Source organism: Bombus bifarius, unplaced genomic scaffold, assembly GCF_011952205.1.
Source record: "Bombus bifarius isolate JDL3187 unplaced genomic scaffold, Bbif_JDL3187 scf7180000007987, whole genome shotgun sequence".
In the NCBI taxonomy this organism is placed as follows: Eukaryota; Metazoa; Arthropoda; class Insecta; order Hymenoptera; family Apidae; genus Bombus; species Bombus bifarius.
This window is the reverse complement of record NW_022884369.1, coordinates 1,812,374-1,839,835: the sequence shown is the minus strand read 5'-3', so window position 1 is coordinate 1,839,835 and position 27,462 is coordinate 1,812,374. Positions and strand designations below refer to the sequence as shown.

Here is a 27,462-nt window from a genome sequence, read left to right as displayed (position 1 = left end):
GGTGTGCACAAAGAACAACTTGGCTCATGGAAACGATCTCTGGAACGAGCTTACACGATCCAGGCAACATCGGTGACCACGAGGGGTTGAAATACCAAACCCACGGGGTTCGAAAGCGACAGGGTTGTTCGAGCCGTTGGAACGCGACCACGAGCGCGCGGAGGTTCATATCGGTCGTCGGTGGACAATTGAATGCCGATTTCCCAGCGGGCCAATCGGCGATTCCATCGAATCGTAATATCGTACGGAGTGTATACACGATGTACATCCTGTATATCAGCGGCCACGGATGCTATCGAAGAGGGTAGAGGGAAGAGAAAGAGAGAGAGAGAGTAGAATGTGGAGATGGAGGATACGATAGAACAACAAGAGAGAAAGGAGAGACAAAGAGGGTGGCGGTAACGCGGGCTATGACTAGATTTCAATCTGCGAGCAACGCGCGCTCGCGTGGCCCGCGACCTAGCTTAACCCAGCTAACCTTCGGCCACGCTGTGTATTTTAAGCGTATTACGCGGCCACCCCTGCGCAACCCTCTGCCCTCCTGGCCTTTATCACCGCACCAACTCGCGTCCGGCCAATTTCAGGCCAAGCCGAGTTTTTCGAGTCGTTCGATCCGCTCTATCGACCCTAGAAACACGCGCCATGCAATAGGGAATGGTTTGCGCTATAGGGAACGTTGTTTTGTTTAAAGAAGTATAAATTGTAGGAGCAAAGAATAAAGGTGGAATTTTTGGTGATATTTATAGTTTCATGTTCCGTCGAATGGAAAATATATAAAGCTTGCAAAACAAAACGAAAAAAACAGGACAGTTGTAAAAAAAATAACAAAAAATATAACGAAATAGTGGAAAATATTAGTTGCGGAAGGAAAGTGAAAGAGAAGTTAGAATCACGTAGCGAGCGGACAGCGGAGCACCGCGACTGCCAGCGTTTCAACATTTTTAACCTTTCCAGGCTGGTCGCTATTTAAATATCTCTCTCTCTCGAGCACAGTGGCGGCATGGTGAACAAAAATTTATCACAGTCGACAGTCTGACGATTTAAACGCTCTGTGGAAATAGCTGCACGATTCGACTCAAAGCGTTGGACAAACGCGGACACTAATACCGACACGTTTCCAACCTCGTTGAATTTTAACATAAACAGAAAACATTTCCAACCATTCGTCGGAAAAATGCTCCAAACTTTGGCCAACCGTGTTAAACGAATTTCACCGTCAGTCGTGAAATATTTCGATTCTCTTTCCTCGGGCTTAAAAATTCCTCATCGCCCTTCTATCTTCGATCCTTTAAACATTTAAACGTTAAAAACATTTCAGGTCCTAAGAGGATGCAGCGTCATCGATTTGCGAACAATTAAGTCCCATCACGTGTCTATTCCTGTCGAATGAACGAGGAGAAAAAGATCGTGTCAGCCTGGGCTGACCGCGAGGAAAGGGACCATTCTCGTTTGTATGTACGGCCGAAGCTGTTCCATTTGTAGAAAGTAACGTCGCTAGGGCGAGGAATTAGTAATTCGGGTCGAAGCAAGATACCGTAGTGGACCAGCCAGCGATGGGCCGACGCAACGCTGCCAGTCGAACGTGCCGCTGTTAACTATTTCCGGGGAGTTAACAAGGTTTCGAGTCCGCGGCTGAGTGCGGGACAATAGGACGACGACATTAGAACGCGCCGTTCCCGGACACCTAAATCTAGCTCCTATTCCGACTACCCAAGCTGCATTCTCCCGATATGCCTTTGTCATTCTGCTTTTCAACGTACAGCGCTCGAATAGCTCAAGCTTACCCTTTTATCCCTCTATTTTCTTTCCATCTTCAATTTTTCGCATGACCTTTGCCCCGCCTTGGCATGATTTTTTAATTTCTGAATTTTAAAACACAGCTACGCCCTGAATGTAAAAATATAGCCACGTTCTGAATTTTAAAATATCGTTACACAATTCTCTAATTTAATCAACGCTGAAGGAGGATTTCCAAGGAAGCGAGGGTCTCACAATTTTCTCTTCTGCTGGAAATCCAACTAAACCACTGTGGTTTTCATCACCGACACGTCTCCACTCCATTAAATCCAAATAAAGCAACACCTGGCGATCGATAAATTCGTACACGCCTCGTGTACAACAGCTTCCCTTTTCTCCTGCAATCTATAGACTCTAGATTCGACGTGGTTCTCCCTCTTCTTCCATTCGACCGCGTCTTCCAGCGTATCTGCTCGTCGCCAGACCGCATCATCTTCCTTCTGCTCCTAATTGTCAGGATCCACGCGTGACCCGACTGCACCAGCTTTATTCCCTCGTCCAACGTCTTTGCTGGCCACGTCCACTAAACACATTGGGTCACGCTGCTCGGACAAGAAGCGTTGAAACTGTTGCCGCGATAGAATCCGATGGACGATCTCCAAAGAACGTCCGCGGTACAACCTTCGGGAGCTACGAGAATTTCACAAACTGCGACAATGGCGGTCTAACAACGTTGAAATTCTCCGGGCGCCACTTGATCGAAGTACTGTTCAGATGGAAATTTCTCGAAATTAACTCGCAATTTAGGACATATATTTCATTCGGAGATGTTTCTATAAAAATTGATTATCTAGAAAAATCGCGAATTTCTCCGAAAAAAGGAAGATACAGCCACGAAACGCCAATTACGAATGTAGGATAGCGAGCGTGAGGTAAGATTTTAGTGTCTAAAATCCTAGAGAGCCGAGTTACAATGTAGAAACTAGAACGAGGATTTTTAGGTCGTGTTCCACCGTCAGGCTGACTAAACACACGTGAGTTTCGCGAATTCCCTGGGACACGTAAGAAAACAAGCTAGAAGCTGTGCAAACGCAGAGAAGAGAAGGACTTGGCGACAAGTGGCGTGGCACGAAAATTCGAGAGTAACATTGCGTTGTACAGGGAGTCAGGGAGATGACTTTCTCTCTTCGTTCCGCAGACTGGTGGTACAGAGGTGGCTTTGTGCGGCGTGCATAAACTCGGCAGAGTGGTTTCGCAGTTTCATTAACGCGGCAACTTAAGCGAGCGTGCACCGACTTACCGCTAATTCAAATTAAGTCGAGCAAAGCTACTGGCCGATACGGGTCGTTTAATTAGCCGCGTGCGAGCGGCGAACTGAGTTATTGCCGTAGAGATCTTGGTCGTGCAACCATCTCGTACCAACATCTATCCTCCGCTGTCGTGCTTCTCTTGTACGGTTTCCGGCACCTGAAGATATGTCTGGCTACAAATCGTCAGCTAATTAATAAGAAAACTCTGGCTCGGTCCGGTGTCTGCACTTAGCCGGGGGATTATTGAATTTTAAGTGGCTCCGACGGGATTCCAGGACACAATGGATCTCGGTCTTTCTCTCTGCTCGAGCGGAACGATTGTGCAAACGTGGCTTCGCGTTGAAATTTCATTAAAAAGCCCGGTGTACGTTCGCGCTGCCCCACACCGACCGGCTAAAGCAGCTTTTAAAAAGTCTTTTAATAGCTCCGTCCGCTCGAAATAATTCCCAAGTTCCTCATTCCACTCGCCCCTACCCTGGCCAACTTTTTATCAGGATTTACGATCGAACTGATTAAGTATTTCGTCGAATGCCCCAGGCAGACCGAGAGTTTCGTTAACAAGGAAATTCGCTAGATGAAAGCAAGATGAAAGCGCACCGTCTTTCGACACGCTGATCGATATTTGCTAGCAACTTACGAATTTATGAGAACTTACGAATTTCGACGATCAGGCCGGAAACACCGGTCATGATCGAAACTGTTTCGACTCGACGAACAGATGTTCCTTTTCAGTTTCCGCGAGACTGTTTAGAAACTTTCATCTCCAACGACGTAAATTCACGGGATAAATCCTTTCAGAAACGAGACTATCCTGTAAAACGCCAGCAACTACGTTTGCAAGACGAATTACTATTAATTTATTAAAGGGAAGGTCTGCGTTTCGCAACGAGAAAAACACGCTGTGCAAAGAAACGCCTCATACCGGGATAGCTTGCGGTTAAATCTCGCTCGTGGGTACGTGTATCTGCCACTGCGACGCTGTCACGCGAAACCACCCCTATTACGAACGATTTTTGCTAGGGGTGGCAAATATCAGATTCACCCCTTACGTCGTTAAATTCCTTTCAACCGTCTTTCCTCCATCTACCCGTATTTCACCACGAGCGTACCCACCCCATCGTTTAATTCCGATTGAAAATAAAGGAAAAATATGCTTCACGCATTTAAAGAAGATTCGTTAAATATTCAAAAGGGGCATCAAGAAAATCGAGTTGTCGAGAATGAGAAGAGTGAGCTGTCGACGATCGAAACTGGTCGCAGCTTGGAGTCGGGTGCACGAGAAACGATGACGTTGGCGCGAATCGTCGAGCAAAGCGTCCTGATTTCCTTGGATCAGATAGTGGGGTGGCGAGTACGGTTGCACCGGGATCCCGATTAATTAATATCCGTGCAATCAAGGTATTGCCGCGTCGCTTGGCTCTCAACGTGGCTGCTGCGGCGAAAACGATCCCTTCGAGGGATTCCGGGAAAACCGTGCGTCAGCCACAATTTACGCAGTGGGAAACACGCTTTTGCAGTCGCAGAGATGGAAGCTGTCGTCGTTTCAACGAGGTTAAGACGCCGGTTGCCGAGGTGCAGCCGAGCGAAATGTCACCTGGCGCCGATACACCTGAGGGAAAAGGGCCACGTTCATTTACGAGCGACGATGCTAAAAGATCAAAGTTCACTGAAATGATTTATTTAATGACACTGTGCGATCCTGAATGATTACTGAGGAAAATGAGCACTTATGGAAGACGATGAAACTTGAAACAGAAGAACGAGACATTCAGACATTTTGGAGGATAAGTTTTTATTATTTATTAAGACTGTTGGGGTAGCCATTGGATAAGGTTTCCGACATCGGATCAATATTTTTTACCGATTTTAAGAGCAAACTTGACAGTGCCTGAAGTGGTAGGTACACTGCATAGAAGCAGAATTTTAATAGACGCACTGACCGAAAATTTCTCTTAGTCCAAGATTAGTACTAGAGTTGAATGATTCCGTTATTAAAATAATTGCACTGGTTTCTTTTAATCCCTAAAATATTATCAATATTCAAACAATGTTACGTTAGATGTTCGTGCGTCAGATATGCGATGTTTGCATAGCAAATTTCCTATTTGCATTTTTATTTGTATTAAAGCTACGAGAATTCTATCAACACGAGAAATTGGAATTATACCAAGAAATAGGAAAGACGGATCAATCCGTCGAAGGGTAGAAGAAGAAAAACAGCTTGCTCAAATATCGACTGCTGCTAATTGAACATCTAAGTTATCGATGTATCGGAGCCCCAATGAGCTTGGAAATTTTCCGATATTTTTCACCGTATTCCAGAGGTTTCTTGAATAAAATGCTAGAAAAAACTGCAAACGTTGCGAGACAACCACGGAAGCAGATTGGGGGAACCGATCGATTCGCGGGATTGCAGTCCCGGTTCTAATCTCGCTGCGAATAAACAAGCGACACGGATATATTAGCCATTCCCTGGGTGGATCTCTTAATATTCGCGCAATTCCCGTGGCGTACGGCGTATAGATATTCCTCGAACAAAGCCGAGTTTTATATTTCCGTACTCCTACCACTCTTGGACATCGATTTGCCAAGCTAATACAGCGTCCCTGTTTCAAACAAATAAAGCCTAGCTGAATACTATAAAACGTGGCTCGATAAACTTTCAGATCGAATTTCGTCCACAGAGAGCACTTCGTCGACTTCTTGCTGCTATACAGATGCAAAGAAGGACAGGAGACTACTTGGACGATTGACTTTGTTCCTCCAGCAATATTCACAAAGAGAGCGATGGCCGACTTGTTTTGTTTGAAAAAGAGGATACTGCAACACATTTTTCTTATTAGATTTAAAGATTCTTAGACGATTAAAGCCCGTCATATGGTTTCAGTGAACGTCACCAAAAACTGGGATCCTTCGTGAAATAATTTTTGATATTTTTAAGCTGAGTTAAAGTCGAGATTAATTTCGACCAAAAATTGCGACCGATAGTTTGTTGTCAATATTTAAATTAACACTTCGACTGCCACGGTTTTTCCTGTGACGCCACGGTGGTCATTGGTGACCTGAGCACTTGAACTTCTTACAATTGTAAAAATTGAATGAAAATTAACAGTTGAATATAACCGATAAATAGAAAATACCTTGAAATAAAAACTGTCCCATTGGACAATTAAACATTTTTATTAGAACATCAATAATAAAAAAAAAAATGAGAACAAATCTTGCATCTAACGGTGCACTGTGTTTGCATCCATATCTTTGAGAGGTAATCTCCGAATATTATTATAAACACACCTTAGAAAATAATCATAAATGCTGCTTTACAATCATATAATTGAAGTTAGAAGTGTGAACATACCTTAGTATTATATATAGAATGAGCAAATACTGTTTACTAATATCTTCTACACGTTTCAACAATATATCCTACACGTTTTGCCTGCGACGAAATAACGAATGCGAATGGTTTGTTGAAATAAACGAAGCCTTGTTATAATATGTCGCTATCAACTGTTAGCAAGGTGCCACGGTAGTCACCCGTGACCACCAATAAGATAAACGGTCCATTGGGGAAGAATGTTGTCTTACATCATCAATTTATTATTATTTTGCCATTATATGCTTTGAATAATAAAAATACTCCCGTGGCGTCCTGAGAGAAACATGTGATTTCGGCGTGGCAATCAAAGTGTTAACCATTTAGAAGTAAACTACAGGACAATCAAGACAAACAAAAAAAAAACTAATAAGATGATGTGTGTATAGCACAATTTGTGTGCGTGTATGAATATTCATATGCAGAAATTACGAAATTCACAAGATATTCAAGATATGTACTTCAAAGAAGCATATATTTGAGAAAAGCGAATTTCAGACGTGGCAGAAATCTAAAAAGTTGTAAAATCGACAGATCGTTGGAGAGCTAAAATTCTTCAAAATATTGGATCGACAAATCAGGCCCTTGATATCTATTGCGTTCAAATAACTGAAACGAAACTAAAACGAGCATTTTCCATGTGGCGGGCAGCGACGAAAGGGCGGCGTTTGTCAAACGTTGCACACGTTTTCGCTCGTTTTTTCACGAACGTTAATCTGTAACTGCGTACGAGGGGTAAATATTTCTCCCGAGGGCCACATTTCCGTCGTTTTATTCGATTATCAGTCGCGATCGAACAATCTACCGGCTAGCCAGCTGGCTGGTGTATATTTTCATCTGGTAATTTACGAAAGGCGAGCCAGGCAGTTGCCGGCGTCGCGCAACGTTCCGCAATTCATAACTTTCGCAGTAAGCCGCGCCGTCGACCGGTGAAATTGACGACCGGCTGCAGGGGCGTGCGCACGACGAGTGTCACTGAACGTTTTTGCCCGCAAAATGATGCACGACCGACGAAATTGCGTGAACGCAGACAGAATGTCTACCATCACCATTTCGACTGCCGTTTGACTATTTCAACTACACGCACCATTCTTCGTTTCATCTTTATGGATGCATGAAAATGACACTGGATCACGTCGAATAGTTTCGCAAACTTTTATTAGGTGACACATTTGATTTATTAACCATGGAGGATAAGTTAATTCTGCAATTAATAACACCTACTTCCTTTTCACGTGATATTTTATTTCTGTCAAACATAAATTGCACCATCAAAATTGATTAAAATTCTATATTTACACTATTCTTCTGTCACTAAAATTGACTCGTCCATATTAGCTTGTAATTTCATAATGAAAATAGAACCTCGTTCACTCGAACAAATCAGGGAACATAGCAGGTCGAATAATCTAATACTACGAATAGAAATTCCTTTATGAGACAAATATTTAAAGATGCTTTTGACGTGAAATTGGTAGACAACACGTTGAATCTCAAAGATACTCTTCTATAAAAAGAGGGAAATATGATTTATCGTGCCCTTTCCTTGCAGCGTTTAAATGACAATATTCTTTTCTGCGATACTTCGAACGATCCGAGAGACGTCTAAAACCACTTTAAAATTTCAGAACGCGTCGTTTCCATTTGACTGTCTGGCACCGTGTGAAACGATCGAGACGCAAAGCGATTCTAAATGCCGAAATCTCGCCTCGAACTTCGCCCGATGAAAACGTCGGGAAACGGTGCAATTAAAAGTCCATCGGGACGAGGCTATAGCCTAAATTCACCGCGTGCTCCAAGGGGTTGAAAACTTTCGGAATCGGATGTATCGATCGGCGACGGTCCGCGAGAGAAGTTGCGGTTCTACGATCGCTCGACAGAGGCTGTATCGATCATCGGTGTATAGCCTGACAGGCGAAACTGTCGACGAAATTACGTTTCATCGATGTAAACTTTACATCCCGATCGTGGCAACAGATTGCAACGGGCAGTGTTACCTGACCGACGCATCGGTCACAGGTAACGATCGCGTGGACAGCGGTTATGCGCTGGCCACGCTAAATTTTACAGTTCTACGGTAATAAATTTTACGTCCAAGCATGTGCACGACGATTGCCTCGCGCGTATTACTCACATCCGTGAATCGAAACTGTTAGACTTGAACCGTAAATGCAAATACGTTGGGAATGCGTCGCCAAGATTTATTTGTATTTCTCTTTTACAACTGGATTGATTTTATCGATAGCACGATGTAGCGAGGGCAATGTGTACCAACGTTAACTACAGATGACAGTAACGTATTGCAGGAAGAATCGTGGCCCAACTTCGAATTACTAGTTACTATGAACGCACTTATTGCAAAGAACAGAGCTACCAATCCTATCATCTTGTTCTTCATAATTACTATACATCTGCGAGTGTGGTATTCATCGAGACAGAGATATGTTCGCGTACCGCTTTAATTTCAATTATTTAGGTATTACAGCAGAAATCCATTTACATGAAATTCATTTATTTGAAGGAAATTTTACTTATTGTCTGATCAAATGAACTCTGAATTCAATTGAACTGTATCGAATACGCATTTAATCTGAAAATCAATAATCGAATCCACTTATCTAAATGTACACTCCTATTATGTGAATGAAAAATCATATGTAGTACTATTGTAACACATTTAGCTACACATTACATATTAATAATTCTAATTAAATATCTTCGTCGGACTGTCAGAAGTTCTATAAACAAATAAATCTAGAATGTAAAGGTCCACTTATCCTTGATCGCTCAAAGTTGGCAGCGGAAGCGGAAACCCCAAGGGTTCCGTTATTAAATAATAATCGAGAGAGTGGTCGAGATAGATACGTCACGTACGCGGACACAATCGCCGGTAACGATATCCCTGTCGTTAGTGTAACGGGCATTATCGTGGCCGTCGGTTCTACAAACCGTAGCGGCGCGACCTCGTGTAACGATATTAGAGGATAATGGAACCGTGCACGACGACGTAGACGACGTAGACGAAGTCTACACGGTCTGATAATAGTCTTGAGCGACGGTCACACGCGCGGCCTCGTGCACGCGCCAACGCGCCATCTCGCGTCCGCTGCGATTCGCAGGACGCTTGGATAGTAATGAGAACAGGTAGCGTACGCCCGAGGGTCTTCCACGCACAATGCAATTCTGCTTGTTACTGATAACGCCGTTGCAATTCTAGAACGTTCGTTACCTATGCCCTTTTTCACCCCTTTCCTTCGTCACCCCCTTTGCACCTACGCGAGCTCCTTTTCGCGCCGGACAACACGCCGCAAATTTCCAACTTGCGTTAAACCTCGTCTACGTTTAATCGTCTCATCTGTTTGTTCCCATTGTAGAGAAAGTTCAAAATACGTTCTTGCGTTTGTGCGTTCTTGTGTTCGACTAATTGTACTTACTGTTTGACACTTTTTAGTGCTTCGATGGATTGGTTCTCAGATACTGAAGGATCCTTTGTCCTAAGTATAGTACAAAAGGAATCAATTCTTGGAGACAACGAGACGAGGTAACCTTCTCTGTGGTTAGGATCACGAGCGAATCATGAAATTGAGTATTCGAGTGCAATACGATCGACAAACAAAGCTTTGTCTCTCTGATACGATTCCTCTATAATCTCGAATTAACATTCAACTGATCAAGCAACGTGCGATGAAAATAATTTAACCAACTATTTTATACAACATAAAAATAACTTTCTCACAATTAAGGATTTATATTGGGCATCTATAACTCTTCTAAAAATCATTCTATTTAGATAGACCTAATTACGAAGAAAGCTAAAAGTGACTTTGTCTCTTTCTTCAAATGCTAACGAGACTGTTATCTAAATCCCGTGAAACAAAGAAATAATTCTCACACAGGTAAGAATCTGTATACCCGTTGCGAAAACAAGCCTAGTCGGACAATGAAACTTAAAGGCTTCCCATGAGGCATAATCACCGGACAGACAATCGTTCTGTCCGAACAAGGAAACAAAAGAGGGAACAAGCGACTTGCCGGCTGATCTAGGCTCGTTAATCAGTCGGTCGGCATATAGAGCGCAATTATCCGACGGTAATTAACTTCGCAAACTGCAGCCCCCGCGAAGTCTAGCAAGGCGAACGCGCAAAGGACGGGTCGGGTAGATGGTTGATAGCGGCTAAGGGTGGCGGTGGTAGTGGCGTCAGCAGTGGATGGTAGATGGTTTGGATGGAAGGTTCTTCGTGGGTTCCAGCCTGATGGAGCTGTTCTGGAATTATACACGGGGTTAGCCCTGAAAACCAGGCGGCAGCTAGCTTTTGCTCCGGAAACTAATTTAACTCTCGCATCCTCCGCCCTGCCAACCAGTGGCGTACAGTTGAATCTCGAGCTTCCACCATCGACCCTCACCGATTTCCACCCATCGTTCGTCTATGTGTAGCCCCTAGTTCGCGGACGTGTTGTGTCTCTGAATCGAAAGTAGGGGCGCGTAGATTCTCGAATGAATTTACCTTGAGAAAAACTAAATACACATACCCATCGACTGTGTTTGTGCACGTTTACACGAGGGAATCGACGTATTTGAAGTTTCATTTGATTCGACGAGGCTCGAATGGAATGGAAAGTGTATCATAGATCTGGTCAAAGCACTCGATCTACCGCTACGAATACATACGAGTGATTGCGAGTTTGATTGCGAGTGGCTCGTTCGAGTACCATTTCGAGGCATTAATTAGAAAGTTGGCGAGACGCAATCGAAAGGAGTATCTCGCTTCGGCTCCTCTATAAAATGACCGATTCGATTGAGAAATATTCGACTTTACAAGCAGTCGAATTATCGATACCATGTTTTTTAGTCATAGAGTGCTCGACTTATAATGGAAGTTTGGGTAAACCAAGCGATAAATACTTTTTTCTCGTCAGTTTGCCAACATAGGTTCTCGTTAAAGAGGTACAAGGGAATTCTCGTCCAATTCGCATGGTCAACGATGATGGAGCGCTCAGATAGGAAAGATTTCGCAAGCGAGGAGGCGCGTGCGCGAGCCGAGACCATTGTGATTCCTCGATATTCGTACAATTAACAGGTGATTTTAATTGGATGAGCCAGGCTGGTTCTTTCAGCGGTTCACAGGGCACTCTTCCTTTTAATGGAACCCATCTAAAACCTGACGGCTCTGGTTATGGAAGCCTCTATCTATCCAGGTCGCACTCAGCTACCCGCTAATTCAATTAGCCAATTTTCATTGTACCGTTCGCGCGTCCACTGGTCCGTTTTAATTCGTAGGTAGAGCCGCGAACGATAGTCGATATCTTCTTTTCTCCGTTCCTTTTTCCCGTCCGTTCGCTGTCCCTTTTTATACATTTCCCCTCTAATATCGACGAGCCAGGCTGCCGTTCATTCTGTGTTTGCCCTCGGTCAACAGCGAGTCTGTCTTCATTCTCTCGTTCTACGAATTCGTGCTGTCTTCCATCTGTCCACGTATTATCCGCAGTGTTCGGTAAAAGGCATTCGTGATATTTCATTGACGGTAGTGCAGATTTTTTCAATTTTCGGTAGACGAAGCAAATACGAACGTAAGAAAATTCTTTACAACTAACCAACAGAGAGAGAGAGAGAGAGAAAGAGAGAGAGAGAGAGAGAGAGACAGACAGACAGACAGAGAAGAAGAAGCGCAGAATGAAAAAAAAAAGCAACGAAGAATGAGAGGAGCATAAAAGTAGAAGCCTGAGAATAATCGATTCTTCTACGTTATACATTACTAAAGAAAATAAGGGAAAAAGTAGGGCAGATAGTGGAGCAACATAAAGAGAAGGTACGCGATATCAGAGGCGACTACTCGCCAGGGATCGAAGAGAGGAAAGCTGGTGCGGGACAGGAGGCTCCCGTGGGTGCGGCGAATGTATAAAATCATATTTTTACGACGTCGCGGGACGAGAGGTGCGAAATAACAATTACCCATCCGTCAGTAGCGTACACGGCGTCGCTACGTGTCGCGATAAATTGTAAATAAGCTCCACCGTCTCGGAAATCCCTGGAATCTGGATAAACTTTTGAAAAGATATTCCGGTCGAACGTGACGCGTTTCTCGCGCGGCTGATGGAAACCACCCCCGGCCCGAGATTTATCGTAAATTTTAACGCGACCGTAGCACAGACGCCGCACCAATGCATTCACCATTCGTCCTATGGGCAAAAAGAAAACCCATTAACGTCTACCATTCTTTCTGCTTGTTCGTAACGCGCGAATCCGCCCGGTGAAAAAAGCATCGATACCATTCGCGGACGCTAAGTCCAGCTAAAAGGCAAGGTCGAAGCACAACTCTTTCGATATCGATTGGAGAAAAGCTCAGGAGTACGTACGTTTGTACAAGCTCCTCGCGAAACAACCTGTACATGTTTGTTATTGCTTGCCCGTACGATGAACCGGTTTCTTTAATTTCCGACCTGGAACTCGCCGGCTCGAAGATAAACGAACGAACATGACAAACAGAGACACGGAAGAGCGAGAACGTTGAATATTTGACGAGCAAACTCCGGATGAATTTAACGACATTTTTCCGTGCGATGTTTGCCCACCGCGTCCCCGCCAATTTCTAGATCCGTCAGCTATCCGGTGCTAGTAATACAGGATAAACACGACAATGTGCCGGGCAGAATCGAAACGGGCATGGTTCCACGTCGGGAACTGTTGACTCGAAAAATACCATAACGTATCCGGAAGAGACGAGAGCCAGCTCGGACTAGTCAGCTTAACCGTCGCGAAGCAGATACGAATGGAAGATACAGCACGCTTCTGATTGCTTTCCGCAATTCTCGGAGCCGGTACGATTCCCTTTTCCCCTTCAAGTCGACCAGAACACTTTCCCGTGCTGCCGGTTTTTCTCCGGGGGCACGGCACGATTTCCTTTTTCCAGTTGGCAGAAGGCGAAGACTGCGGCACGGATAACGCAAACGTACGGCAACAAAACGATAGAAATCCGTGATAGACGGAGAGAAGCAACGGTAGGAAGATTGCGTAAGGTGGGTGAGAGAGACGAACGAAATCCCCGTCGAGGGACCTCGGTTGATAGTTCAAGAGCGAGAAGAAGAAAAGATAACGGTGGAAAAAATCAGAGAGCAAACGGTGCTTTATTTACGAATTCTTCAGGCAGGATGCAACGACGAAAGAGTGACGGGACAAAAGCGGAGGGAAACGCGCTGTTCCTTCGGGCGAACGGTCGACGATGCTTTTCCAACAACGCGAAGGAACCTCCTCCTAGGCAAATGCAGAGAGTTATCGGAGGGCAAAGGGTTGAAAAGGTAGAAAAGGGGGAAGAAAGGAACGTCGGAGGGTTGACAGTTTGAAGGGAACCAAGCAAGGGGATTGAAGAAGGAGCTCTACAGAATTAAGAGCCCATTAGCCTTTCATTAACTAGACGTTGGATACGCGGAGGGCTGACGGATACTCTTTTCTAACCCCTTCTTTGTGGTCGTGTCCCTTCAAAGAACAGACGAAGGCATCTCGATGAAAACTGGATCCATTCAAGCCTGGGCAGCCACTTACCACCATCTGGTATACACGCAAACGAGTTCCTCCCCCTATTGTGTTCGGGCCTGAGAGGAGGAATCGCGTTACGTTCTCCCGGAAGTGACGCGGATACAGCCTGCTTAAGTTTAAGCGACGATCGAAAAAGAGGAGACGCTTTTAATTCACGCTTGCTTCAAACACCTTACACGATACGATATAAGCAGAATCTCGGCGTGAGGAGAAAGGGCTGCAAAGCCAGCGAACGATGGAGGCGGCAAGGAAAATGGAGAAAGGGAGAACGAGTGACGCGAAATCTATTTTAAAATTAAGGATCAACATATCGCAACGGCGCAGTTGCATGAACTCAAGCACCGGATAGTAGGACAATGTAAGAAATCTAAATATGTATTCGTTTAAGTATACATCAAGATACATAATGTTTGATAAGGATTGAATAATATTCGTCTGTTACGATAAATAGTCTATCGCAAACATTGAGAAAGAAAAAAGAAGACCGTCAGTGAATTCTTGATGCACCAATACGCCATTGCGAATGGTTTAAGAATAATTGAGATCAGAAATTACATTGATCAACTGCATCAAATTGAAAAATATTAAAAAGCAATGAGATTACAAATATTATCTTATAAGTTTATAATTTTGCATACTCTTAAGATACCTTTTAAAGAGACACAAACAAACATATGGAATTAAGTCTTTTATTCTTTGAGAAATTCATACTAATTTAATTTCCAGACCGAGAAATAAAGGAAAAACAGAGAAGAAAAGCTCGAAAGGCAGACCAAGCTGTGTGTCACGACACATGTAATCGCGATGAAGATTTTCTCGCGCAGAGTCCCCATTCTATTAGACGATAATTGACTGTCAAACTCGCGGCACGCTGGCGCCGTGCACGGTCGTTCGACTGTAATGCCAGAAACGGGTTAATTGCGTTATGGCTGTCATTATCTCGGTCGCTGAGCATGCAGCTCTCGAGAGGAGCGCCACCCACGAGACGCGGCTTGTGCACGTAATCCCGGGTATGTTCTGCTGAAACGTTTACTTCTAAACGTGCGGGGCAAGAGAAATTTCGCCTCGTTTATTCGATTTGCCAACTCGCGCTTCGACTAGTTTTTTAACTCCTATCCGGTGGTCTCTCGTGAAACTTCCACAACTCGCTGTGTATCATTAGAACAAAACTATCGCCATCCTCGTTTTTCGCCATTTTTACACGCCAAATACCACAACCGAAGCAATTAAGGCCGAAGCTGAAGAATTTGTTATTACCTCAGAGGCTTGAAATTAAATAACTCACGGTAACTAACTGATGCTACAAATAACGAAAATACCGATGTCCAAAATACAGAATTTATATCGGAGAAAAAATATATGCTTCTGCCCGTGTATTTTACAAAGAATCATTTAAGTTCCTCCAAAAACCCACCGTTATCGATCTAACAAATTTCTGTTAGAAACGTCGAATTGTATTCTCGTGCTAAACCTAATTGTACGAAGCAAATAAATACGAAATGAAAATTTAACTGCGTGTCTGATTATTCTTCTAGTATCTACTTAAGCAATCGTTATCCATTCATCTCTGTAAAACACTGTGTCAAATTTGCCAATACTGATACATATTGAAACGTTACCAATCAATCATGTAATTTAAAGGCCTTGGAAAACTAACTTCCTTACAAATACAATTTGTCTTTGTCAAACCATAAATAACGACGCTTCACGAATGTGATATTGCAGGATAAAGATTTGATCTACGAAACATCCAACGTCCTATCCAAAGAAAACCGCATTTCAATTCGGAATAAAACCTAGCAACGAAATATGACAGAAGGGCTAGCAAGTGCGTGAAACCGTTCATTTAACGGGGGGGAGGGGGGGGCAACGTTAATTAACATTTTCGCGTTTGTCGTTGGGTCGATGCGTTTTACGCTTTCACGCTCCCGTTCAACAATTTCGTCGAGTTCACCTCGGCGACGTTCGGTCGGGCGAACCGCGCTCGATGTCGCGGCAGGAATTAAGCAACGCGTGTACGTAGATAACGCAGAGATGGAAGAACTTACCAGGATCGGAGGAAGGATGAGCCCTGGTGAGTCTGCAGAGTTGCAGCGGCAGATAACGTGTATCCGCTCGCGGTGGTGACTTTGGAGGCGGAGGAGTCGCACTCAGGAATCCACGCTGCAGCTCCCAGCCAACCTCCTGGATGATCGAAGCTTTCCTAAAATACGGTGTCACTTCCCTCAGGTATTTCACTGCAACAGAAAAATGGCCAACTGTGAGAGATTTTTGTTTCGACATTCAAAATCGTACGCTTTAGTGGAAAATAAAACAATGGAACTGAGAGAAGATGAAAACGCCAAGATTTTGACAACAGCGCTTTCTGTTTTTGAAAATTTCTATCTCTATAAGTAGATTCAGCCTTAAACTTTCGACCGATCGATGATATTATCAAAATCTATTAAGCTGTCCGGAAAATGTCATTCTTTCGCAAACGTGTTTTTTACAACAGTGCACCTCCATACAAACGTGAAACCAAGTCTGTGAAATGTCGCGGTGTTTATCTCAACAGAACAAAATCATACGTAATTCGACAAAATAATATAAAACAAAAGACGTTGTGCGTCTATTATTTCCTCGTAAAACGAAAAAAACTTTTCGGACAACTTAGATCGCAGCCCCTCGATGAGGAGTCACGAACAACCAGGCGCCATTTCGTGGATGATGCATAAGTAGTGCAGGTAGGGGAACGCTGATTCTTCGGTGTTTTTACGGCGTCCAGCCTTGAAATTTGCCGTGTACCTGGCCGACAGTGGAACAGGCCGAGGCGAGCCTCGTAAATCGTACCTCGGCCGGATCTCTGTTTCGCCATCGAAGCGTCTGCGAGATACGGTACCGCGGTCACGTACAGACTGTTTCAAAATCCAATTTGTCGTTGATGTTTCGACGTTGCTGTGCCACCGACGCGATTACATATAGGACAAACTCGTTAAAGTTCGAAGGAACACACTGTGCACGAGCACAGGAGGGGCTACGAACGATAAGGGGTGAGTGGTAAAACAGAGAAGAGAAGAGGGGATACGAAGGTGCGCGGGAATAGTCTGCAATCCTGACACGAGCTAACCGAAATACTGAAACATGTAACACACGCTCAGAGGGTGGCAGAGTAACCGACACCCTCGGGCGAACGGCGAATTCGCAGGAATCCCGTAAAAACCGGTCGTAAAGTCGGGATACGTTCTCCTGGAGGAAAGACGTGGCTTAATATCGAACTGATCGGTGGAATATCGACCGGCCTTTTGGCCCTCCTATTCCTCGTCCTGGAATTTCCGTCCGTGCTCCGATTCTCGTTACCGAAATTACCGATCTATACGGAGTAAACCGTGGGTTTACGACTAGTTCTTTTTAGAAGCAGAAGTCGATGGTACGTGCGTGCACGTGTGTGTGTGGGTGTGTGGGTGTGTGTATGTGTGTGGGTGTGTGTATGTATGTGTGTGTGTGTATGTATGTGTATGGAGAATATAGTATAGCAGCGTTGTTGATGGACGTAGTTTACTCAAATTTTCTCAGGTAATCAGCGGCACACGAACACGCTAATGTCTTTCATTCATCGCAAACTCTAATCATAACCATTTGCTTGTCAATCTATCTGCTCCGACAGAATCTTTTCTTCCTCATCGTGCACAACGTGGCTGGTTCGGTAAACACGGTAGCAATTTCAACGATGCCCATTGATAAGCGACGTACACCGTGGTCGTAATACAAGTCCCGAGTAACCAATCTCGTTCACTGAGCGGCGCAAACAGCCATCCATCTGTCCAGTGATTCGTCGCATTATTAATAATTAGACGCGCTCGTGTACGCGACACGACTGTTTGTCCCCGATTTCCATCCAATTGGATTACCGCTCGCGTCACCATAGAATTTCATTCGCTAATATTGGCCGGATAAATCTGGTCGTCGGTCATCGACGTTCTTATCCTAGCGCATCGTGATCCGCGATAATTCTCCGGTTAGAGAATACTTGTCTCTGTTTCTACGAGTGTTGCGATTGCCGTTAAAACAAATTGCAAACGTTTGATTTCCAGAACTATCGAATTGAACATTTTTGTAAGCCTGGAAATTGGCAACATCGATTATATTGTAAAGCACACGGATAGCCAGGTGACCGGATTCCAAAAACTTCTATCATTCACCATTTTGCCTGAAAATCACGTCGGCGCATCGAAAAACGAATATCGAATATGGACTACGCTCATACGCTTTTACTTGGATTTCGTGGAATTTTGGAAAGCCACGAGTCGAGATCCGAATCCTGGTATGTCGAAAATTCTGTCTGGACGAGCGCGATCGTCGTGTGGTCCGCAAAAACTCGAAACGTTCTGGTCGGCCGCGCACCGACCGGAACCTGCTGTGCAATTTTCCGCGCGCGTTCGACACGCGAGCGAACGAGCTTCACCGAACGCGGCCACCTATAATTTCGATCGCGTATTCGAGGCCGATCGTCGTTGGCCCTCCCATTCTCGAGGCTGGCAATTTCGCTCGATCGACGCGGCCGATAACGAAATCCGCGGCTCTCCCCTAGATAATTTTCGCGCGTGAAGTGAATTTCAGGATGAATCGTGCAAGAGGAACGATCTTGATATCGCCAAGCGTTTGTTCGATTATATAACTAAGTCTAATAACAAACGATTGTGGGATCGTAAATGAGCCTTTTCACCTAAATATCTTACAAATTAATCACTTTAATAAATTAAGCATTTATCCTTGGTGCATTTCCGCTATTTTCTTTTCCCTTATTATCCTGTTCCTTTTCTCTTTTGTTAACACAGCTCTTCAATTTAGCAGATTAAATCATCCTCGACTTTTTCCACCGACAATTTTATTTAATATCCAATCGTCTGTATCCGTGAATTTAAACTCCTTCTTTCTATTTTCTCAATTTCCGCAGACATCCAAATATAGAATAATGAACAAGTTAGGAAAAAGCACGGAAAAGTTTTTGCAACGTATAGATTGACATACGAACGACGTTGTCGAAGTATTTGCATCCAAATTATTCATAATCCTGGGAGATTTTAAGACGACAAACAAGCAGTTAGTGACTCTGAGAAAACAGTAAGTAACGTTTTCGAGGCCAGAGAAGAGGTCAAGGAGGAAAAACCCGGGAAATCCACAAAATATTTGAAAGTCGAAATACGCTTTTTGTTTGTGCGGTCTCGAAAGGGAACACAAAGGTAATGGGACACAAAGCTCGATGAGTGGCGTCCAACGTTGACGCTACTTTTTAACGCTCCATTAATATAATTAAGAGATCCCACTCGGAAAAATATTCCTCTGATTAGATTACCCGACACGAGTGTATCACTTAAAAAAAACAAAAAAGCGACGAGAGCGGAATGAAAAGCCGAATAACTGACTAAATCGTGAAACAACAAATCAATTAAGTGGGCGTGGGAGGAGGCAGGCTTTATAAAATGATTATTGGTGGTAGAAAGACGAGTTAAAGAATCATGAAAATAGGTGTCTATCGAGTCACTCTAGAACGCTGCAGGTAATTGGAATTTCTATTAAGATACGTCTATGCGAATGGTAGAACTGTTAGGACTTTATCTTCGGAATTAGAGACACTCGCAACGAGACCACGTTACAGCAAAATACGCTGGTTTCTGGAATATGCAACATCCCCGGAGCTCGCTACTGCTAATCTACTTTAGCAACTCTCTAAGAACAACTTGCAGGTAGAACATTAGTTTTCCTTAGGGAATGGAATCAATTTCCGCATTAGGATTAGTTAAACGTTCGAATCTTTCCGAACTTCGCCAACTTCCAACAACTTCTCTGGTCTCTCCGATATGTACGAGTATCATACGATACGTAGGTGTATCATATATCGTTTGTGTGCATCAAAATTCATAACAGGAACGGTATGGAAGAAACATCGGCAGAAACGAGTCAGAAAGATAGAAGAAAGAAGAGACGAGGACAGTTTGAAGGCGACCGATCGAGCTCCGGGGACGCGTTCGAAATAAGAGGAAAACGAATAAACCGGAAGTCGATCGCTGTCCGCTGCCGACGGAAGATATTTTTAATATCCGGCGAGGCAACCATCCGCTCGTCTTATCCCACCGCCTTGGCACAGCCCCGTGTATACAGAAAGGGACAAAAAAGGGTAGCTTGCGTCTACAAGGGGAATCATCTCGTATTGAAATTGCACGGAAATTTATCCCAGATCGGTAGGTAGCTATATCGATGCACCATTCTAAAATTCGAATCCCGATGAAGAATGGATCGTCTCGATCGACCTATTCTTAGACTTTGCTAGAAACGTATGGGGCCGGACAACTTTGTTGGAGAATTCGAACGAAGCACACGTGAAATCTTGATAATTTGTTACTGTGAGAACAAGAACACGGGGGGATGATGAACGATGAAGAATCGAGCAAATAATTATTCTACGGTTATTAGGAATTACGAAAAGATTCCACGTGACAAGAATACGTATTGCTGATGTGAGATTTTTGAGAACGTAGTATAATTGAAAAATGAAAGAATCTCGTATGAATCGTGTAAAATTAGATAAGATTTAAGCGAATTGAATTGTGTTGAGTGAGAGAGTTATATTGTATTATTTCTATGTTATTGTCGAATGTAATTCTAGTTTCGTAATGCTATTAGCCGATATATTCCTACACCGTCGCTTCATTTATCGCCAAATTTCGAGCTAATAATTACAACAGCGTATTTATAGGTACATTATTAGCCAGAATTAAAAGCTTTAAACAGAATACAAATTGTTTAGAATTTTCGATCTTAATAGCCGAAATAATGGCATAGGAGCACTAAATTTACACTTAGAATTTATATTAGAATAGTTATACTATATTTATTTGATAAACGATTTCAAAGATATTCATCGATACACACTTGCACGCGTCTCAGCACTTTCTTTGTCTCACCTTCTTCCATACCAGACTGTTAACCGACTGAACAGTTTACATTCATTGTTTTCGAAACGCCGCGCACACACATTCTTCCACACACTGATATTCACACACATGTATGACTACTATGCAGCTAATCTAGTCTAGCACATAAAATTATACATATCTCAATACAAATAATCCGGGGAAGCATCAGAGACCAAAGTGGAAACGCACGTGCGACTGGCGTATGTCATTATCACTTTGACTGCCACGGTGGTCATTGGTGACCGGAGCGTTTGAACTTCTTACAATTGTAAAAATTGTATGAAAATTGACAGTTAGGGCACTTTGAATATAATCGATAAATAGAAGATACTTTGAAATAAAAACTGCCCCATTGAACAATTAAACATTTTTATTAGAACATCAATAAAAAAAAATGTTAACAAATCTTGCATCTAACGGTGCACTGTGTTTGCATCCATACCTTTGAGGGGTAATCTACGAATATTATTATAAACACACCTTAGAAAATAATCGTAAATGCTGCTTTACAATCATATAATTGAAGTTAGAAGTGTGAACATACCTTAGTATTACATATAGAATGGGTAAATACTGTTTACTAATATCTTCTACACGTTTCAACAATATATTCTACACGGTTTGCTTGCGACGAAATAACGAATGCGAGTGGTTTATTGAAATAAACGAAGCCTTGTTATAATATGTCGCTATCAACTGTTAGCAAGGTGCCACGGTAGTCACCCGTGACCACCAATAAGATAAACGGTCCATTGGGGAAGAATGTTGTCTTACATCATCAATTTATTATTATTTTGCCATTATATGCTTTGAATAATAAAAATACTCTCGTGGCGTCCTGAGCGAAACATGTGATTTCGGCAGTGTTATCTACTGCCGCAACCAAGAGATCGATACTCGAATCAATGTAGGATCACGCGAAACGAAGTTACTGGAATATAACGCGACAGTGAGACGCGAAAGGATGATCAAGAAGGCGAGATGAATCGCTTTAAAAGGGTTCGCCACCTGTGGTCCCGGTACTTTGATCGACAGGTGGTAAACGGCACTTTGCAGCGACGCCAGAACAGAAAATATCCTCTCACGCGGGAATCCTTTCGCTATTTACGAGCGGCTCTTCCTTATACGTGCTATGCACACTGGCAAAGCCGATTTATTCCGTTGGCTCAGACTGGAACCCGTGTCCACCAGAAAAATGTACAGATGATCTTGTTCCCATGAACAAGCTGGCATGAATATTGAACGAATCCGCGAGACGCGGCAGCGAGCGTGCCAAACGTTCGTAAATTTTACGCTCTATGTACCAACATTATCAACATTCGTGATGGAACAATGTTTCACTTCGTAAAGTGAAAATATACGCTGCTAAAAGCAATTAGGCAATTCTCTTGCATCAATCGACAGAAACGAGGAAGAGTTTGTACATTTGATATTATATGAAACGCTATTTCTACGATACCGTAATAAAGATTGACTTCAATAATTTGGAAGAATACAAGAATAAACGGAGGACGATATGGAAATTAAAATGACACTCAGATCGACGCTCTAATAGGATTGTTTTTAGCTATTCAAGGATTAATAAGTAACAATTGTCAACCTAATAATTAAAAAGGAATGTAGCTGGAAGCATTGCATTTTACGCTCCATTATCGCAAACGAATCAGTCTACAATTCAATTTTTAACGCCATTACATGCATTTGTTAGAGGTAGCAAGAAATTAAAATTGACAAGAATCCGTGAACTTATCGATACGATATTTCTCCCGTGTAATATTGTATTTGATCCGGTAAATAAGATGATGTTACCGGTTCGGTGAGCTTTCTTCTCGGGATAAGTTTCGTTAGATTAAACGCCTGGGTCGTCACGGGAACGCGACTGATCCCTCGAGATTTTTATTCGCCGACCGAGGAAGGATGCCTCCGGATAAGAAACGTCCGGGAATCTACCCCTTTTTCGCGGCTCTCGCGTAATCGTATGATTTACATTCAAATTTCCTTCGTGGGGCAATACGACCTGTTCTTCGCCGAAATTTATTCGGGATTTCGTTGGGTCCGAACGATTCCAGCTTACGGTGGAAACTGGAGAAACTGCCTTAGACATTTCCCTATTTTACTAAACGTATATCGCGAGCCAGAAATTTTACGATACTGTTAACTCTGATTACTTCCGGACATCGCATTAATTGATACGCGATCGAAGAATTTGAGAGAAATTTCCAAATTTTATACTTAGATGACCTTTTGACGGAAAACAGTTTTCCTCGATACAGCGAATTCTTGAATAAAAGGCGAAGGGAAAATAGAAGCTTGCAAACGTTTTTACGGATCGTTAGAATCTGTCACTCATCGTTTCAGGTGACGCATATTTACGGAGGGGCATCAGTTTGAGCATTTAATATAACACGATCATTCGAAAAGTAAGTAATAAATGTCTTTTACAATTTTAATTGCGGCCAGGTTTTTTAAATATGTTTACTTAGGTATTCGCAATGATACAACAAAGTTATGTCACTAACATTTCTGAATGCATTTTAATATTAATTACAACATGCAAAAGGAAAAATACACATCTATCAGGTTGTCCGAAAAGTGTCTTTCTTTTATAGACGCGTCTTTTACAACAACGCATCTTTATACAAACATGAAACCTAATCTGTCAAACGTCGTGATCTTTAGTTTAATAGAACAGAATGGATCATACGTAATTCGATAAAATAATATAAAACGGAAAATGTTGTGCATCCATTATTTCCTTATGAAACAAAAAGAACTTTTCGGACGACCTAATACATGCAAAACACATCAATGGACTTTAAAACTTAGAAAAAGATGAGCTTGGAAGAAAAATATTCTTTGCAGGATATTCATCTTGTACTTGCATAGAAAGTATTTTTTACATCGTCAGAACTCAAGAACATACTTTGGCGAACCAACCTGTATGTGTTCTACTAAATAACAACTCTCTGACACTCTCTATATTGTCTGCAGATAAATTAAAAACTCTGATTGAACAGGTAATGCGATGTGACAGTTCGCAACGATGTCAGAAATCTGAAAAACCGAACGGAGCGTCTCGGTTACCCGGACAAAGAGCAATCTAGCAGCGGAAATCGCGCAATTAAAGAGGAAGGAGGGCTCGAATTTTCCCCGGTACGGCAGACTGTCGGCCGTTCGAGCAAAAATAAAAATCCAAACGGGCGGCGCCGCGGCAGTCGTTTTCTTCGACGACGGTATATATACTGCATTTAATCGGGCGAATGCGAATCACTAGAACGTCCGGCGGCAGTTGCAATGTGACGGGCAAGGAAATAAGTATAAATGAAAATGAAACGAAGATCGTCGCCTTCTGTCCTTCTCCTTTTACTCAGACTTTTATTTCCTTTTCTGCTTTCCAACCCCCTTCATTATTTCGTCATAGCCTCGCTCGAAAAGCATTCGCGACGATTAAGCATTTCTCTCTTCAGCAAAGCCTTATCACGATGCTCGTCCGCGAATCGAGTCCAAGTTGAAGTTGGTGATCAGTGGAAAAAGGACGAGTTATTTACGTAGATGAAGAACGTGTAATTATAAAGATAAGTAGAAAATTCTCGTATTCATTCGTAATATAGAGTTTTTGCATTAGTTGAGAATTAATTATGGAGAATTAATTATTAATCACGATGAAACTCTACAGTTTAATTAAATTGTAATGAAATCATTCCTCTTCTCACAAGCAAAACAGATACTAATTACAGAGGATTAAATACAAGTACATATCTGCAACGCGTAATGAATTTATATATTTATTCGTATCTAAAAATGTACGATTAATTTGACGAAAAATAGTAAGAAGTAGATACATGTTTGGCAACAAATTTATCTGTATCGTTTCGCCCTTCTAAACAATTAGATATCAGGAAATGATAGCTTGCAGGAGATTAGGTCCAGCTATGGTTACGGAAACGCGTTCCTCCCCTCGAGAATAAGCTCTCCCTATTTGAATCGATTTATCGGTGCGCGTGTAACGTGAGAAACGCTGCGTGTTCACCGGTTATCGTCATCATTCGCCAACGCGAGCCATGCACAAGAAATACCTTGATAAAATATCTGTCAACTATTTGTTCGATCGTAAATAAAAAGTGCTAAAGCTTTGTTTGATCCGAACATGACGTTCTCGCAATAAAATTTGGATATTCGATCAAAAATTGAAGCCGTGAAAGGATCACGAATCTAACTTTAGGTTAGGTGGTTTTTACGATGTAACGAGATCGTAAAATCGATCGAGCGAACAAATTCACAGAAGGTCGAGGACCTGTAAAACTCGGACAAGAAATTGCGTGATGTACCGTATATAAATTTATCCTTCGAATATTTATGTTTGAATCAGATTCTTATTTTCGCAAAGAAAAAAACGTTTAATATTTTAATGAAAACTTCCACATAAAATTGACGTCTGTCTATTTTTCTCATAACTAAACACTTAAATCAAAGATATTATTAAGCATTTCTTATGATATCTGCATCCCTGGATATCATCCGATACCTCCTCTTGACGCTCGGTAATTTAATCGAACGCTTCTTTAGACGTCTCACTTTAGGTGAGAATTACCACGTAGCAACTCTGTATAAATATACATGTTCCGAACGATCGAAACCATGGAGTTCACGTCTCTGAATAAGTTCCATTGGTATCCGCGAGACATCGTCAAATAAAACACCTGGCCTTCGTGGAAATTCTAACGAGTCTCATCAATTATTCATAAAGTTGACGTCTGTTCTTTCCGATTCTTATCGCGGCTGATTCCAATTGAATCTCGATTCGGCCTAAGCCGCATGGCACGGGGCTAATTTAAATGGAAGCAGGGCGAATCGAACGTCCGGTTGAAATTCGATCGTAAAGACGAGGACGAGACGGAACGTCAGCTTAATTTGTATGCACGACAGCAATAAATGCTTTATGGCTGCTAATAAATGAGGGCATGCGAGTGGCGAACGGTTGAGCTACTTGCGCGTAAGGCCATGCGAGAACATAGGGCAGCAGCTTTACAAGCGCGTACTCGTTCCGCGATAGCATTAAAATGTAAATTCGCCCGGTATCGTTTCATTGATCGTAAACAAGAGAGTGTCGTGTGAACGAAAAGGAAGAAAAAGAGGAACTGAAGATAACGTTGTTATCTTAAATGGAGCTGGCCGCTTCTTTATACGCCGTCCGTAGCGTTCAATTATAGCCGAAACGCTTATAATTCCCGGCAACTTTGCATAATGAACCCCGCCGTAGCAAAGACATTCTCGAAAGCCTCGTTGGAAGTCGATCGTTCGCGAGAACGTGGCGGGATATAAATTTCCAAGGATCGCGAGAATGGTAGCTGGTTCGTCGACGAATCCCTGGGATAAAAAAGGGCGACGAAACGACCATAAACCGGTGCTTTTTCTTTAGATCCGGCCACCGACGACAAGTACAGGGTGTTATATCGTTGCACATCCATTCGGTACGCTTGAATTTTTCCTTCGCTCAATATAAATCCTCCATCAGCGCGTTTACTCGGCGAACACCGACGAATATGGCAGAAACGGGTGATTCACGGAGCTGCTAAGAGAACCCCCTCGACGTAGCTCGCGGACAAACGAGCCTAGGGTGTCGGCGATGTTTCGCATCGATTGGGATTTCGAGCGGAAAAAGGCGCCACGCGTTTGATTGATGGGCGGCTGGATGTATGCAGGAGCTTGAAAATCGAGAGCACCGGATGAAGAGGGGATGAAGGGCGTTAGAAAGTTCGTACCGATCGACAACGGAAATGTCAATGTCTCTGACGGGAAATGAAAAGCGCCAACACGTAGAAATATTTTAATTTTCCATGGAGACACGAAAATTCGTGGAAATTTGTGCTCGAAAAGGGGCAGCACGATTTCGCAACGCTCAGCTGACTACGAATGTACCTACGATAGATCGAATATATCAGCAACCTGTGAAACGCCAGCATATCTATGCAGCTACGCTTCTGATCAAAACTTTGGATACGCCTTTCTTTGTATCCGTATCTCCTTTACAAACGCGAAATGCAGCGCGAATCGTTTGTTTATTCCCTCGCATCAGCCTGTACAAACAAAAATGTATTAAATCGGCATCTCTAACGAGATACAGACCATCACCAGGCTTCTACCATTTTCTAACGAGTAATTAAATATCAATGAAGTTGCTCGAACCACGCACGATGAAACCAAAGCAAATTCCGACAGAAACCAAAGACCGTGCACGAGAGGGATAAAGTGGTGCCACCGGTAGTGCAAAAGCGCATTATATTGGAAAAGTTCCGGTATCGAGAAGCCATGGAAAATAGCAATTAAAAAGGTAGTCGGACGTTGATGAAAAAGCGTATTTTCTAATGAATTCCACTCAACAAGCCCGCCATGTACGTCGGGCAAATTTACGAGCTTCTTTCTCATTAACACGCGCACAGGCGTCTACGGCGGATTATGCAACAGGGTTGCAACGTTAAGAGGGGCCCACATGACAAATTGCCGATATTTGCCCGGCGATGCTCACAAGGATTCATAACTCTCGTAAAATACAAA

The 27,462-nt window shown here is 42.9% G+C and overlaps 1 protein-coding gene across 2 annotated transcripts in view; it reads right to left on the bottom strand.

The window, feature by feature from the left end:
- LOC117205292 (beta-1-syntrophin) overlaps positions 1-27,462 on the bottom strand; it is a 351,485-nt gene that overhangs the window by 138,131 nt on the left and 185,892 nt on the right. For both annotated transcript variants that reach the window (XM_033443558.1, XM_033443557.1), the window contains exon 3: positions 16,003-16,191. In XM_033443558.1, coding sequence (XP_033299449.1) covers positions 16,003-16,191 — 189 coding nt within the window. The remainder of the gene's footprint in view (positions 1-16,002; positions 16,192-27,462) is intronic.